This window comes from Tigriopus californicus, chromosome 4 (assembly GCF_007210705.1).
Source record: "Tigriopus californicus strain San Diego chromosome 4, Tcal_SD_v2.1, whole genome shotgun sequence".
Lineage (NCBI taxonomy): Eukaryota > Metazoa > Arthropoda > Copepoda > Harpacticoida > Harpacticidae > Tigriopus > Tigriopus californicus.
Genome location: NC_081443.1, coordinates 455872 through 470862, shown reverse-complemented (window position 1 = coordinate 470862; position 14991 = coordinate 455872). Strand labels below are relative to the sequence as shown.

General features: G+C 46.2%; 4 protein-coding genes across 4 annotated transcripts in view; 3 read left to right on the top strand and 1 right to left on the bottom strand.

Annotated features, from left to right (window-relative positions):
* The first annotated feature begins 2070 nt into the window (after nt 1-2070).
* On the top strand, nt 2071-5081 carry LOC131879521 (fap1 adhesin-like). Its single transcript, XM_059225871.1, has 2 exons — nt 2071-2373; nt 2458-5081. The coding sequence occupies exons 1-2, from the start codon at nt 2356-2358 to the stop codon at nt 4951-4953; spliced, it is 2514 nt and encodes an 837-aa protein (XP_059081854.1). The 5' UTR covers nt 2071-2355; the 3' UTR covers nt 4954-5081.
* A 2282-nt stretch (nt 5082-7363) lies between these two features.
* LOC131878734 (isoleucine--tRNA ligase, mitochondrial-like) lies at nt 7364-10686 on the bottom strand. The gene is made up of 3 exons (XM_059224840.1): nt 10298-10686; nt 9962-10227; nt 7364-9899 (listed from the first exon to the last, which is right to left on the bottom strand). Exons 1-3 carry the CDS (start codon nt 10501-10503, stop codon nt 7393-7395), a joined length of 2979 nt encoding a protein of 992 aa, XP_059080823.1. The 5' UTR covers nt 10504-10686; the 3' UTR covers nt 7364-7392.
* Nucleotides 10687-10976: 290 nt separating this feature from the next.
* The window catches only part of LOC131878737 (autophagy-related protein 13 homolog), a gene marked incomplete in the record, with an annotated part of 6241 nt that continues 2226 nt past the window's right edge, over nt 10977-14991 (top strand). The window contains 1 exon segment of the mRNA XM_059224842.1: nt 10977-11263. Within this exon segment, the coding sequence (XP_059080825.1) occupies nt 11224-11263 (40 nt within the window).
* On the top strand, nt 12193-14985 carry LOC131878736 (kinesin-like protein KIF3B). The gene has a single exon (XM_059224841.1). It carries the CDS (start codon nt 12477-12479, stop codon nt 14760-14762), a length of 2286 nt encoding a protein of 761 aa, XP_059080824.1. The 5' UTR covers nt 12193-12476; the 3' UTR covers nt 14763-14985.

The window sequence follows — 14991 nt, the reverse complement described above, 5'->3', positions numbered from 1 at the left end:
AAAAAATATTTCCTTCTAAGTACATACGACAAGAGCTTGGAATAAAGAGTCACCAAACCAAATGTGAAATGCACCGACAAATTGACCACGTTAAAGAGGAACCTGACCATCTTAGTCGGGAACAAACTTCCTCAATAATGGATAGTCAGAATGTTTTTGACGGTTGTTCTGCTTTCTATATTTTTACTTCTTATTGTCAATTATATTTCATTCTCATTTTCCCCTCTTTCTCCAAAGCTATACTCTTGTCAGTAGTCTCATGTGGTCCAACCAATAAGCAATGAATTATACAACTCACAATTTGGTATTAATGGTCATACTTTTTGTCAGTCAATATAAAGTACCAGGGTGTAATAAGGTTTTTTATATTCATGCATTCATTAACCCGAAATAGGCTCTGTGTATTTATACTTTGAGTGTTGAAAAGTTGCTTCTAGGATTAACTTTGTCCATCGTCAAACAGCTATTTCAGCATCCAATTTGAAATCCGTCGATTTAACCAATTTTTATCGCTAAGCCATAGCTTATATTAGCGGCAATGATAAACTAACATCAGAAGACATCAAAGGGGCCAAAGTAAACAGGCAGTCCTATTTTATGAATGGAATAAAAAATAAACATAACACCCATAGAAGGTTGTTCAAAAAAACCTGGTGTGTGATGAGTTAAATGGCGCTATACCTAATTAAGCGACTTAGCACCCAAAAATCCCAGTTTTGAAAGTTTGGTTCAATTTTTAACCTCGTTTATTTTGTGACTAACCAGGGTTAATATGAGAGTCCAAACTGCTCGAATTCACACACCAGATGATAAATAGGTCCCACTGATTAAAGTATGAATGTGGAAGCAAATTCAAAATATTTATACTCTCTATTTGCCTGCTGACCTTTTTTTAGGGCGTCATCCAATGGTATATTTTCAGAACACGATCTTTTAACATCCGAACGATTTGGCACCCAGCAATGCCAAAATTGTGGAAACGAATCTGAAATGAATTCAAAGTTCATCTTCAAGCAAGAAACCCTTTCTTGTTATTTGGCACTAAATGTACGCCATGAAAACATTTTAAGTGGTTACTTTACGGTTGCTTTGCTTGATGCACACACTCTTTGAAGTAGAAGGAGATAGAGGTTGTTGAGAGCTGACTTTTTTTCGCGTTTAGCATGCCTTTCTTCAGAATTTCATACGTGAAACCTGTTTCGAATGCTCAAAAAAATATCACCACATTGGCGGTGCAGTTCAACTTAGCTTACAGAGTGGGTCCACACTTCTGGAGCGCTCAAATGCATCTACTAGTGCCATTAAGTCAGCCAATCGTACTTTTAAGCATTTTAGCAAACATCGGCTTGAAATGTGGCAGCTTAGTTGCTCCACCGTGTTATAGTCATCAGGTTTCATACCCTTTGCTTAAGGATAAGGGATATCTTTGACCCTCAAATAAGGAAAAAAAGACAGTGTACGTTGAAATAACCCGAATGGTTGCAACAAAAAACGGGCATAATGAGGGTACATGCACAAAGACTTGGAAGTCTCAACTGACGCCACATTCTTTCAAAGACGTCGACATGACGCCTTCAAGTTTTGGTGCAGGTAGGAGTGGGTAACGAATCAAGGTGCATTCTTTCTTTAGGATCATCTTCATTGCTCAATGGTCATTGGATAGACGAATAGACGAAGCGACCCAATGTCTGGAGGGTCGCCAACACTATGACGCTTTTTTTCGCCCGGTTCGAAGGACAACTCTCAAGGCAACTGGGATGAAGGCGTACAATTTTTGACATTAGAAACGGTTGCAATTATATCGTAGTAAGAGCCGCTTAATGCTCTATGTTCTTAAGTGAAAGATGAATCGAATGTTACAAAAGATAAGATTTGACGAGAGATTTCCCCCAATGTTGGCTAAAGTCATTTAGCCAACATCTTGTGATGTGCTCTTACGTACGCTCTCTGGTGTATACACTACCTAGCGTGGCAACAGGAACGTTGGGCTCAGGCCGTGAGGGTGAGTGCGGACCTACGAACGCATTGCATCCACTGAGGTGCACATCGTCATCAACAAGCGTTGCGTGTACTGTACGCAATACGCAAATAGTGAGAAGCGTACGGAGGTGTGGAAGAGAACGATATTGGGAGGGGGATTGTAAGGGGGCGGAGGAGAGTCGAGCATTCCGACCATGGGAAGGAATCGGAATCCTTCAAAAATGACGCGGGCAAGCGTCACTTTTCTCCTAGGTATAAATACAATACTTAGACACTTTCATGACCATCAGGCATTAAGATCAAGGGGTGTAGATCGGAGCTCAGCGATCCCTCCTCGTATTTTGTGGCATTATAACTTATTCGTCTATTTCCAAGATGAGAACTGCTTTTGTGGTAAGTGTTCCTTTAACTCCAAGTGCCATTGTTTTTCAAGAGACATTATGCAACCCTTCACTAACTCTGTTCCTCATGTTCTAGGTTCTCCTGGCATCATGCCTGTTTATGCAGGCTATGAGTGGACCCATGTCCAGCCAAGCTTTGTTCAAACGGCTTTTGCAAAAACGTAGTGCTAAAGCCGATGCTGAGGCCGATGCTGATGCTGATGCTCAAAGGAACTACGGTCAATCTAACAATGCCGTGGCTCCCGTCTCGAACTATGGGGGTGCCCAACAGGAATGCCGAACCGTCAATGAGCAGCAATGTTCCACGGTCCAAGAGCAACAATGTAACACCGTTCAAGAACAAAAATGTAACACCGTTCAAGAACAGCAGTGTTCCACCGTTCAGGAGGAACAATGCTCAACCGTGAACGAGCAGCAATGCCGTAACGTTCCCCGCCAACAATGTAATACTGTCAATGAGCAACAGTGCAACACGGTCAACGAGCAAGAATGCCAAACGGTCACTGACACCGTGAATGAGCAACAGTGCAACACGGTTAATGAGCAGCAATGTAACACCGTCACTGAGACCGTCAACGAACAAGTTTGCAACACGGTCAACGAGCAGCAATGTAACACGGTCACAGAAACCGTGAACGAGCAAGTGTGCAATACGGTCAATGAGCAACAGTGCAACACCGTCCAAGAGCAACAATGCTCCACTGTCAACGAACAGCAATGTAATACCGTGGTGGACACTGTCAACGAGGAGGTCTGCAACACCGTCAATGAGCAAGTGTGCAACACCGTCAACGACCAACAGTGTAGCACGGTCAACGAACAGGTCTGCAACACTGTTACCGACACTGTCAATGAGCAGCAATGTAACACCGTCAATGAACAAGTGTGCAACACTGTTTCCGAGACTGTCAACGAGCAAGTTTGCAACACTGTCAACGAGCAACAATGTGAGACCGTCACTGACACCGTCAATGAGCAAGTCTGCAACACTGTTAATGAGCAAAAGTGCGAGATCCAATACATGACCCAGTACGAGGAGCAATGTAGCACTGTCAATGAGCAGCAGTGTAACACTGTTAACGAGCAAGTGTGCAACACTGTCCAAGAACAGGTTTGCAACACCGTTCAAGAACAAGAATGTTCCACGGTCCAGGATCAGCAATGTACCACGGTCAACGAGCAACAATGTAACACTGTCAACGAGCAAGTGTGTGAAACTACCACCCGTACCGAATACCGAGAGGAGTGCAACACTGTTAATGAGCAACAATGTAACACCGTCCAAGAGCAACAATGTAACACGGTCCAAGAACAGCAATGTAACACCGTCAACGAGCAAGTGTGCGAGCAAGTCTGCGACCAAGCCCAAGCTACTTATGGAGGTTCTTCTGGTGGACTCTCTGGATATGGAGGATCTCAGTCCGCCTCTTCCGGATATGGAGCTGCCCAGCCCCAATGTAGACAGCAATGTCGCAATGTTCCCCGCCAACAGTGCCAGAACGTGCCCCGCCAGCAATGCCAGAACGTCCCCAGGCAACAGTGCCAAAACGTGCCCCGACAACAATGTAACCAAGTCCCATTCCAGGTACCTGACCAGCAGTGCCGAAATGTGCCCAGACAGCAATGCCAGAACGTACCCCGTCAACAATGCCAGAATGTGGCCCGAGAGGAATGCCGAAATGTCCCCAGACAACAATGTAACAATGTTCCTCGCCAAGAGTGCAACAATGTTCCCCGTCAAGAGTGCCGCAATGTCCCCAGACAAAATTGCCAACAGGTTCCCCGTCGCGTGGAAGAGCAGGTTTGCAACAACATCCCCAGACAAGTCTGCAACAACGTGCCCCGCCAAGTGCCCCGCCAAGAGTGCCGCAACGTGCCCCGTCAACAATGTAACAACGTCCCCAGACAGGTTCAACGCCAGGAATGTAACAATGTTCCTCGCCAACAATGCCAAAATGTCCCTCGTCAAGTCCAACGCCAGGAGTGCAACAATGTGCCGCGTCAAGAGTGCCGCAATGTCCCCAGACAGGAATGCAACAACGTGCCTCGTCAACAATGTAACAATGTCCCCAGACAGGTCCCCAGACAGGAATGTACCACTGTTCCCCGCCAGCAATGCCAGAATGTTCCTCGCCAACAATGCCAAACAGTTCCTCGGCAAGAATGTAACAACGTGGCCCGCCAAGTGCCCCGACAGGAATGCCGCAATGTTCCTCGTCAGCAATGTAACAACGTGCCCAGACAGGTGCCCCGACAGGAATGCCGCAATGTTCCTCGTCAACAATGTAACAATGTCCCCAGACAGGTCCAACGGGAGGAATGTAGGAATGTCCCCAGGCAGCAATGCCAGAACGTGCCCCGTCAACAGTGCAATACTGTCAACGAGTCCGTCTGCGAGAATGTTCCTCGTCAACAGTGCCAAAACGTCCCCCGGCAACAATGCCAAAACGTGCCCCGGCAACAGTGCCAGAACGTGCCCCGACAACAGTGCCAAAATGTGCCCCGCCAACAATGTCGATCCGTTCCCAGACAGGTCTGCGAAGCTGGACAGGCTACCTACGGTGGAAAGTAAAGAGCTCCTGCAAGCCTTCGAGAGGCCTGTACAACTATTTATTCACCTCCTATTTATGAACAGTATCATGCTCAATTTTCAAGAAACGGTTTGAATAATAAAAGTGGAATGGATGTACCTCAAAAAAATCAGACGCCTTCCCTTCTTTTCAAATCCCCTCCCGACGATTTTGCTCGTGGTTATCTTACCGATTAGTCAGTAATTTGGTCGGTCTTTTCCGGATTCAGAACAAAGGGCAATTAACCAATCGGGCATCTGACGGACACTCAGAGGCACGAAGTTTATAGGGTTTGCTACTATGATTGAGACGCAACCAAGTGTATTTTTGGAAGCAAAAACCCAAAATGCCAAATAGATGGTTAGAGTAAAGAAAATACCGATTGAACGACCATTTTTTAAGAATAATTGCGAAAAAGGTCTTGTCAATCGGCTAAATGCTCAAAATTGAGGTTTGAAGTCATCGCAAGTATTTCGCCCAGTTCATGGATCTGTTGTTGAAGCGAGAACTCTTGAGGTGTTTAAAACACATGCATCACATCCAAGCCCGAGGGTTTGGTGGCTGTACGTCATCTGGAGAATACAACAAGGATATCCTTCTCGCAAAGGTCATTTCAAGTTAGAGAAGTCGTACCTCAAACTTACTTATCCATTTCCCCCAAAAATGCAAAAAAATGGAACCTGAAAGGATTTCCTTTTTTCTTCCATCATCCCTCACTCATCTCATAAGGATGGTCTCTAATCCAGTAATCCGTGACATCTCATTTTGCTGGAATCAATACTTTTACACGACAACCAGATGATTGTCTGATTTGGATTGGGCGTGGCTCCCGTACGAGGAGTTGATTCCCAATGAGCAACGTGCACATTCGATGGCAACTAAGCTCACGGATCCGAGATGAAGACAGATGACGCCATGGTCCATCATCTCCTGGTTTCAAGAGACGTGTGGAAGAGTTCTCAAAGGAATTACACTTTGTCGCTGCAAAATGCGGTGTTGTGTCTGAGCATGACAAAGAGCAATTGGTTGTTTCAATCAAATCAGGGGGTTGTAAACCGATTACTCTTTTCCTTCTATCTTTGCAATGAGCAAAGATTAATCAAGTATTTTAATTTGCTACCAGGTATGCCGCTTCGAAATATTCACAAGCCCAATAGTTTTGTCATGCGATTGTTCCCATGAAACAATCGTTACAGAAATATGAAGGAAGCTGTTTTGGCGATACTAACGGTTTCAAGGGCAATTACTCGGTTAAGAATTGCAACTTTAGAATTGAAGGGAATCGGAGTTGAAGGCATCAACTCCTGGAGATTGTGATTGAATTGAAACCTTGACAAGATTGGAGACACTACCGTACTACGTATACGGGGAGGTGCAAGTGGGTTAAACACGCATTGATCTTGGAATGAGATCTAATTAGCACGATCTCTTTCTCCGCTCAGGGCTCAAAGAATTTTCAGAACAGACCATCAGCATGAAACTCCCACTTTCATGACCTTTTTCATTCATGATGTTTCCATGGCTTGAATTATCTTCTTTATTCAATTGGGCTAGAGTTTCGCTTCGGCTTCAACCTCTCCGTCTTCTTTTCCAGCTTGATTGTACTTGCCCTTGTGAAAGTGAGACGGCATGTTAATTGCCAGGTTACGCCCCATGCCAAGTACCTGAAGAGTAATATGAAGCAAAGGCATGGTATTGGCCAATCCTTGAAGTCGCACAGATGACAAGTTCAAATGCACGAATGGAGTACGAAATCAGTGTTTTCTCGGGTGTGAAATGAACTCGGGACAACTTTGTATACATCTTAAATCTTAATTAATACACCGAGAGAGATGGTTTCGTACCATGCAGTGTAAGAATGAACGAGAATATCTGGATTGATACAACGGTTGAAATATTTCCTCAAGCGGCTCTTTAACTCTCCTCGATCTTTAAGATGCAACAGATGTGATCATGGTAAATCTGGATAGACAATGTGAATACAAACCAAAGTTATATGGTACGATGACGGGCTGATTTTTAGTCAGTGCAGATAAAATCTCGCAAACGAAGTCAATTGCAATCATATCTGTGATGTGAAAAAAAATCAAGGTTCTTTAATTATCCTCCACCCTCCACGCATTCTACCCTAACTAACAATCAACGTAGTAGCACCTAAAATTCATGACGCAGCCAATGTACTCGGAAAACCAGACACGTTCAGGGAGTCTCAAGTGGTATCATCTCAGGGCAATTGTTTCCAGGAAAAAGGACCTGAGTCAGTTAATTATTGAGTGCATTGTCATCTTGATGGTGTTCAACGTGAATACGAATGATCCGCAACAGCTCCAAAAAAAGGTTATTTCGATTACTTTTTCAAATCATGATTGCCATGAATTGTTGCTCAACTGAATAAGGAATCGAAAGAACAAATATTGCAAATAACAAACGAGGGCTTGATTTTATTGAAGAGATCGTATTACTGACTCACATCGTTGACATAACTCATTGTCCCTCATGGCAGTTTTCAAACGACATCGGGGACAGAAGCATCCCTCAGTGTGACTTGCTCGCAAAGTCAACATCTCATTTTCTACCATGATATCGTCACCCTTTGCATTCATTGAACCATAGTTAAGTTGATCACAGATCGATACCTTCGGGACTTGAAGAAATTCCGCCAAATCTTGAGCATCCATATCCTCTGGAAGACGATGAGGTGTCTTCGTTACGGCTAGAACATCGCAATTTTTGAGATTCGAATCGCCCAACTCCTTAGTTAACTTGGATTTGAGATCAAAGAGAAACCGGAAGGAGGATTCTAACTTTTCGTCTTTCCACGTGTTTTCCGGAACGATACGTGATCCAAAACTGGGCCTCAAAACTGGATGGGCGTTTTCGATTTCTTGCGCCAAAATAGGGGCAATAGGGGCAAAGCTCGCCTTCAGGGTCTCCAAGATATGAAAGAGAACGGTTTGCGCGGATCGACGACGAAGGGAGGCTTCTTCGTCACAATAGAGCCGATCTTTGGTGATGTGAAAGTAAAAAGAAGAGAGGTCATTGGCCAAATAGTGGTCTAACCTGAGACAGACCAAATTGAATTTCATTTGCTCAAAGTGAATTGAAACGTGCTCCCAATAGACGGCTAGCTGTAATAACGCTAATCTATCTACTGGGCGTAGATCTTCATATGACGAAAGTTGCTCTCTGGAGGTCAAACGACTAGTATTACCCAGGATGAATTTGCACGAGTTTCTGATCTTGTTCATGGTTTGTTTGGTCAAATCCATGATGGAGTCGCCAATTTCGATTGAACTTGATTGACTAGCGTGAGCTGCCACCCACAGCCTCACTGTATCCACCCCATAAGGACTTTTCTTCTTGGTGCCCGTAATCAAATCACTCGGGTCCACAACATTGCCCGTGGATTTGGACATTTTTCGACCCTGCTCATCAACAGTGAAACCATGGACAAAAATATTCTTGTACGGACATTGCTTTTGCAAGGCCATTCCCGTGACCAAAGACGAATAGAACCAACCGGAGAATTGATCCAAGCCTTCCAAATAGAGATCTGCGGGAACTTCGGGCAGAGTGCTCCAAGTGATACCACTATCAAACCAAACGTCCAGAATGTCACCACCTTTTTCGTAGTCGTCCCCATTTACTCCAGTTCCCATTAAGATGTCCTTGGCACTCATTTTCCACCAAAAATCGGTCCCCTCAGATCGATTCAGTTCACAACAACGCTGGATGATTTCGTCGTTGGACAACACTTCTTGAGACTCCTTGTGGTAAAACACGGGGATGGGCACACCCCACACTCTTTGTCTTGACACACACCAATATGGGCGTTTCTCGAGGACGCCTTGAAATCCTTGAACCCAAGAAGCTGGTTGGATGTCTACGAATTTTAGAGCACTCAATGACGAACTTTTCAGGCTGGTGGTGTCGATAAACCATTGCTTGGAGGCTCGGAGGATCACAGGCTGCTTGGTGCGCCAATCGCATGGGTAGGAGTGGAAGAAGTCACCGTGACTCAAGAGATGTCCGGACGCTTGTAGAAGATCCACTATCTTCGTATTGCCATCACCCAAAACAGACAATTCCCTCAGCTCGGGTCCAATATCTCGGATGTAACACCCATTTTCATCCACGGGACAACTCAAATCAAGTCCATGTTCCAAACCAACCAAGTAGTCATCCGGTCCGTGAGCCGGAGCCGTGTGTACAAGACCCGTACCTGCGGTCATTGTGACGTGATTGGCACTCAGGACGGGGAATTCTACCTCAGAACCTTGAACAGACTTTATTGGATGACTGTATTTCAAATGCGTCAAACTTTGGCCCGAGACTACCTTGATGACTTGGTGGTCTCCCAAACAAGTTTTGAGATCCGGATTATTCGCCAATGCCGCTTGTCCAACGATGAGAAACTCGTCTGCGATCTGAATGAGACAATATTCGGCATCAGATTTGACACACACCGCACGATTGGCCACAATACTCCAAGGCGTGGTGGTCCAGATCAAAAGTGATCCACTGTCAATGGACAATTGTCTACAGCTCTCTGAACAGAGAGGAAACTTGATATAGGCCGAAATACTCTTGTGATTGGGGTTGTATTCCAATTCGGACTCGGCCAACGCCGTTTGTGAGGATGGCGACCAATAAACCGGCATATAACGCTGGAACATGAGTCCGTTTTGAATAAGTCGGTGACACAATCGCATTTCTCGCTCCACATAGTCCGGATCCATGGTCAGATAAGGATGATCCCAATCGCCCAAAATGCCCCATGATTGAAACTGAGACTGCTGAGCTTCCACCGTGTCTTGAGCAAATTTCCGGGCCTCATTTCGAATTTCCAACGGGGATGGACGATCGGGTGTTCCCGTTTTTCTCTTGGCCTTTAATTCAATGGGCAGACCGTGGCAATCCCAACCTGGTCGGTAATGCACTCGCCGACCTAAAAGGAAGATTATCATAGAGCGGATTTGAAAGACAAAACCTGAGGCCTCCACGACCTACCTTTGGTCAATTGCCACCGATTGGTGATATCTTTGAGGACTTTGTTGACCACGTGTCCCATGTGAAGCGTTCCATTGGCGTAAGGAGGTCCATCATGGAGGATGAAGGTGTTCTCTGGAGGCCAATCGGTCCATTGGCGAGCATACAGCGATTGGAACGCGGTCGAGTTCACAATGGACTGGTCTTGAGCCAAGCGTTTGGCTCCCTCTAAACGAGCTGGGAAATTGGTTCGAGGCAGTAAAACAGTGGAGCTATATTTGGGGGGCCTGAGTCAAGCAAAAAGGTGGGTAATTTTGATAAGAAATGGGATGTAATGGAAGGAAATAGTAGTATTACTTCTGATGGCTCAAGGCTCGGATGGCTGGGGTGATCAAGGTGTGTCGCACATCCTTCCACTGGAACAACGGTCGATGAATGAGAGCCGTCAACATTTTGATCAGGTTTGCGGATGGATCAAAATGGAAATGATGTTGGAACACATGCCATGCTTGGGTGGTGTTGATGTTGACACTCTCGGTAGATGTACTAGGGCACAAAGCCATCTATTGGACTGTAGTGTCAAAACATTCGCCCAACTTATAACGGACCCAAGGACGGGAGGTGGAGTGAGTTCTACCATTTAACCTTCTATCCTTGTTTCCGATTGCTTTGATTGCTTTGAACAGTCAGAATCAAGTCATGGTAGGGAAATGGTCCAAGTTTGGATGACATCTAAGGCCAATAATAGTGATACTTGAAGTTTCAAATCCTTGAGTCCATTAAATCCTGTGGAGAACTGTTGGAAACTTGGCTCTAAATTCTCTCCATGTTTAATCAGCTCCTTCATGAGTAAAAAAAAAATTTCATCGATATCGGTGGGCCCAAACTCTGCACTTAGACCATTTAGACTGATTTAACTTTCTTCTCATACAAATCAAAATCAAAAACTCCAGATCCTAGTTGACCACTCAACCTCTTCGTATTTGCTCGGACAGAAATATCAGCTTCATGGCCCTCATGTAGTCATTGTACTATAGTGGACGAGTACTTTAGTACTCATAGTAACCACTGGATGTCAGTTTAGTACACAGGTGATTTGATGACGCAGTCAGTAATGGGTGTTTCAATTCCTAACGCCAAATAATAAGACTTCGTTGAGTGCATCGCGTTTCTCGTAACTACTTGGGTCAGGACCTTGGGCTCCGACCCGATTGACCGCCATCATATCTCGACCTCGACCCATTCCCCACGCGGGAGTGGCGGGTCGTCCATCCCCGCCCCTCATGACCCCGCCCATAGCCATCCAACGAGCCTCGCTGCCAGGTGGGTCTGAGTACAAACAGAATTCCAGTGTGTAAATTTCTCACTCCTCTCAATGAGTGGACATTATTAATAAGGTTTTTGGGTCCATCTGCCCAGAAATGACCGATTTTTGAACATAAGAACATAAGACAAGACAAAACAAAAACCATTGCTATCTTACTTTCATGTATACTGAGAAATGAAGAAGATCAGGGCTAGAACTGTTCTGAATGTGTTCGTGGCTTCGAATCTTGTTATATTTGCCATCCTTTTTTTGTTTTTAATCTTGTGAATGAAAAATGCCGTGACCATGAGAGAAGGCCTCATTCAGACCAAAGTGATCAAGTACACGAACTTGGCTGACAATGCTCTCCTTTGCTGGATGGAGTATGTTGCACCCAATTTCTCAACTTTCCACATACCCATTATATATGCCACACACGTTTAAGTGTGGCCATGACGGGATGATAGTGCTGAAAATGGTCATTTAAATTTTAGGAACTAGAACGAGTAAGGTCATACATTTTTACGAGCAATGGTTGTGACAGGAATTCCGCACTGAGGTTCAAGGCGTTCAAGGCACAGGAACCACAATCCGATCCTTTCATTGTGGAACAACTTAGGCTCTGCATACTAATTTTAAAAACATACAGAAAGTCTTATTGGATTGCCTGGATTAGTTATTTATTCATGAATGTACGCGAATGCTAGGCTAGTACACAAGATTTACAAGAAGCACCGGTAGTCTACCTTATGCATACTGGTAGCAAATATCCACTCGCGCTAAAGGCCCATGGTTCATGGATAGCTCCTCCCAGTTCAGTTAGCAACTTGCTACTCGCTAGTTGCCCCGACGATCCAGGCCCCGTGATGTTACCCTGGGATCGGTCGGTGGGTGGCACTTTCTTCTCGGAAAATGGAACGACCACCCGCCCGAGGGCGCACCCCACTTCCACTCACACCAGGGACGGAGAGAGAAGGAAAAGAAGGAACAGAAGAAAGGAGCAGGCCAAGAGCGAAAAGCGAAGAGCGAAGGAAAGCTGTTGGGAACTGGGATAGGGAGGATTGTCATCATTCCTGACATTCGTTTTCGCGACCAAAAATCGCCCAACGTTCCACGCCAAGGTCGTTATTCATGTGGGTGGCTGGATCATCGGCTCTGGGCGTGTTTCGACCAGTCCAATCCTAGTTGATTTGCCATTTAGTAATTGGGGTGTGGACCGGGCCAAGAAGCATGGCCAAAACCGAGGAGTGTGTGCAAGTCATTGTGCGTTGTCGACCTCTGAACCAAAAAGAGACCGAGCAATGCCACGAACAATGCGTGCGTTTGCTCACCCAAGAAGGCGTGGTCGAGATTCGCCACCCCAAAATTGGACCCACGGACCCGCCCAAGACATTCACCTTCGACGCGGTGTACGATTGCAACTCCAAGCAAGCCGATATCTATGAGGAGAGTTTCGCCAATCTGGTGGATTGTGTCTTGAATGGCTTCAACGGCACGATTTTCGCCTATGGGCAAACGGGTACGGGCAAGACATTCACCATGGAAGGTATTCGGGGTGATGCGGATCTTCGCGGCGTCATTCCCCGTTCATTCGAGCACATTTTCACGCACATTTCGGCATCATCCGACGAACAGTACTTGGTGAGGGCTTCGTACTTGGAGATTTATCAAGAAGAAATTCGCGACTTACTCTCCAAGGACCAATCACAGCGTCTGGAGCTCAAAGAGCGTCCAGATACCGGGATCTACGTCAAGGATCTCTCCTCGTTTGTGTGCAAGGGTCAGTCTGAAATCGAGCACGTCATGAACGTGGGTAATCAGAATCGGAAAGTGGGGCCCACCAACATGAATGAGCACTCATCCCGCTCTCACGCCATTTTCATCATCACGGTCGAATGTTCTAAGCCCAACGAGAAGACCGGCAAGCCCAACATCAGAGCGGGCAAGTTGAACCTGGTCGATTTGGCCGGATCAGAACGCCAGGCTAAAACTGGGGCTACAGGCGAGCGACTCAAGGAGGCGACCAAAATCAATCTGTCCTTGTCCGCCTTGGGCAATGTCATCTCGGCCTTGGTCGATGGCAAAAGTACGCATGTACCCTATCGGGATTCGAAATTGACCCGATTGCTCCAAGACTCGTTGGGGGGCAATGCCAAGACGGTGATGGTCGCCAACATTGGTCCGGCGGGCTACAACTATGAGGAAAGTTTGACCACCTTGCGGTACTCCAATCGTGCCAAGAACATCAAGAACAAGCCCAGGGTCAATGAAGATCCCAAAGACGCCCTTTTGAGAGAGTTCCAGGACGAAATCGCGCGTCTGAAAGCCAAGTTGGGCAACAAATCTGAGCGTGATGGCAGCGGTGGAAAGCGTCGCAAGCGGCATAAAAGCAAGAAATCCGAGCCCGATGATACCATGGAAACATCAAGTCTCAGCGGTGGCTCGTCCATCTCTTCCCCGGAGCCTCCCGTACTCGGCGAGGATTTAGACCTGCAACAAAAGTTGGTGGATGAGCGGGATCTGTTGGAGACCGACACGTCTCTCTTGACCACGGAGAAGGAACGATTGATGTGCGAGTTAAAGGCCAAGGAAGCGGCCTTGAGCAAGGAAAGGCAGGAACAAGAGCAGATGAAGGCCAAGATCCGGGCCATGGAGTCGAAATTGCTCACCGGAACGGGTGTGGGTGGAAACATGGTGGAGCACACCAATGAACAGAAAAAGATCTTGGAGAAGAGGCGTGTCGATATCGCCGAGAGACGTCGAGCGGAAAGAGAAGCGGCTCAGCTCTTGGAGGAACGTGAGGAGCAAGGTATGGAGCTCGAAAAAACCTATACCTCGCTGCAGCAAGAAGTGGACATGAAGACGAAGAAGTTGAAGAAACTCTTTGCCAAGCTTCAATCCACCAAACAAGATATCTTGGATGTGACTGACGAATACAACCGTGATCGACGAGACTTAGAGGACACTCAGAAGGAGCTCTTGAAGGAGCTGAAGTTGAAATACCTCATGATCGAAAACTTCATCCCTCCCACTGACAAAAGCAAGATCCTAAGCCGTGCTCAATACGATGACGATGAGGATGGATGGTTCCTATCTACCCCGGGTCAAACTGCGGCTAATACGATTGCCAAAAGGCCAGTCTCTGCGGCTGGTTCTCGCCGTCCAATGTCAGAATATGCGCGGTTAGCTAGTAGTAATTTGAACTCGATGAATGGAAGCCGTTTCCGTGGCGAGAATGTGATGCGGCTTAGCCTTGATCACTCGGGACGGACCACGCGCGACTATGAGGGCCCTGCCGTGGCTCCACGCGTTCAAGCCGCATTGGATGCGGCCATGCAGAATATTGAGCCCGACATTGATATCGATGTGATGGCCTTGAGCAGTAATAGTCATGTGAAGGGCATGCGTCATGCCCTAAAGAAAGGCCACAATAGCGCCGCCCAAAGTAGCCGCAGGTCAGAAATCAAAGAAAATCAACCCCTGTACCCGTCTTCTCGAGGTCTGGTGCCCAAATGAGATTGGTTGGCTCCAACTGGCCGTACCACTTTTTGTGCTTATGCTTTGGACTTACTTTCGCTTTGTGCCGTTTTGATTTTAGTGCTGCAATGCCTTTTCAATGCAATCGTCTCTTAACGAGCTCTTTAACATATGTATTTCAAAATGAGAACAAGGACAATCCTATTAATACTAATGCAATTATTTGTAAAGCAAATAGTTCCTCAAAAACCACCCCCTTCTCCCCCCC

Bases quoted from the DNA above. Each gene is read 5' to 3' on its own strand.
- LOC131878734 (XM_059224840.1), bottom strand. From the start codon at position 10,503: ATGGCTTTGTGCCCTAGTACATCTACCGAGAGTGTCAACATCAACACC. The intron at 10,228-10,297 runs GTAATACTACTA...TGCTTGACTCAG, and splicing joins CGAGCCTTGAGCCATCAGAA to GCCCCCCAAATATAGCTCCA. The intron at 9,900-9,961 runs GTAGGTCGTGGA...TCTTCCTTTTAG, and splicing joins TCGGTGGCAATTGACCAAAG to GTCGGCGAGTGCATTACCGA.
- LOC131878736 (XM_059224841.1), top strand. From the start codon at position 12,477: ATGGCCAAAACCGAGGAGTGTGTGCAAGTCATTGTGCGTTGTCGACCT.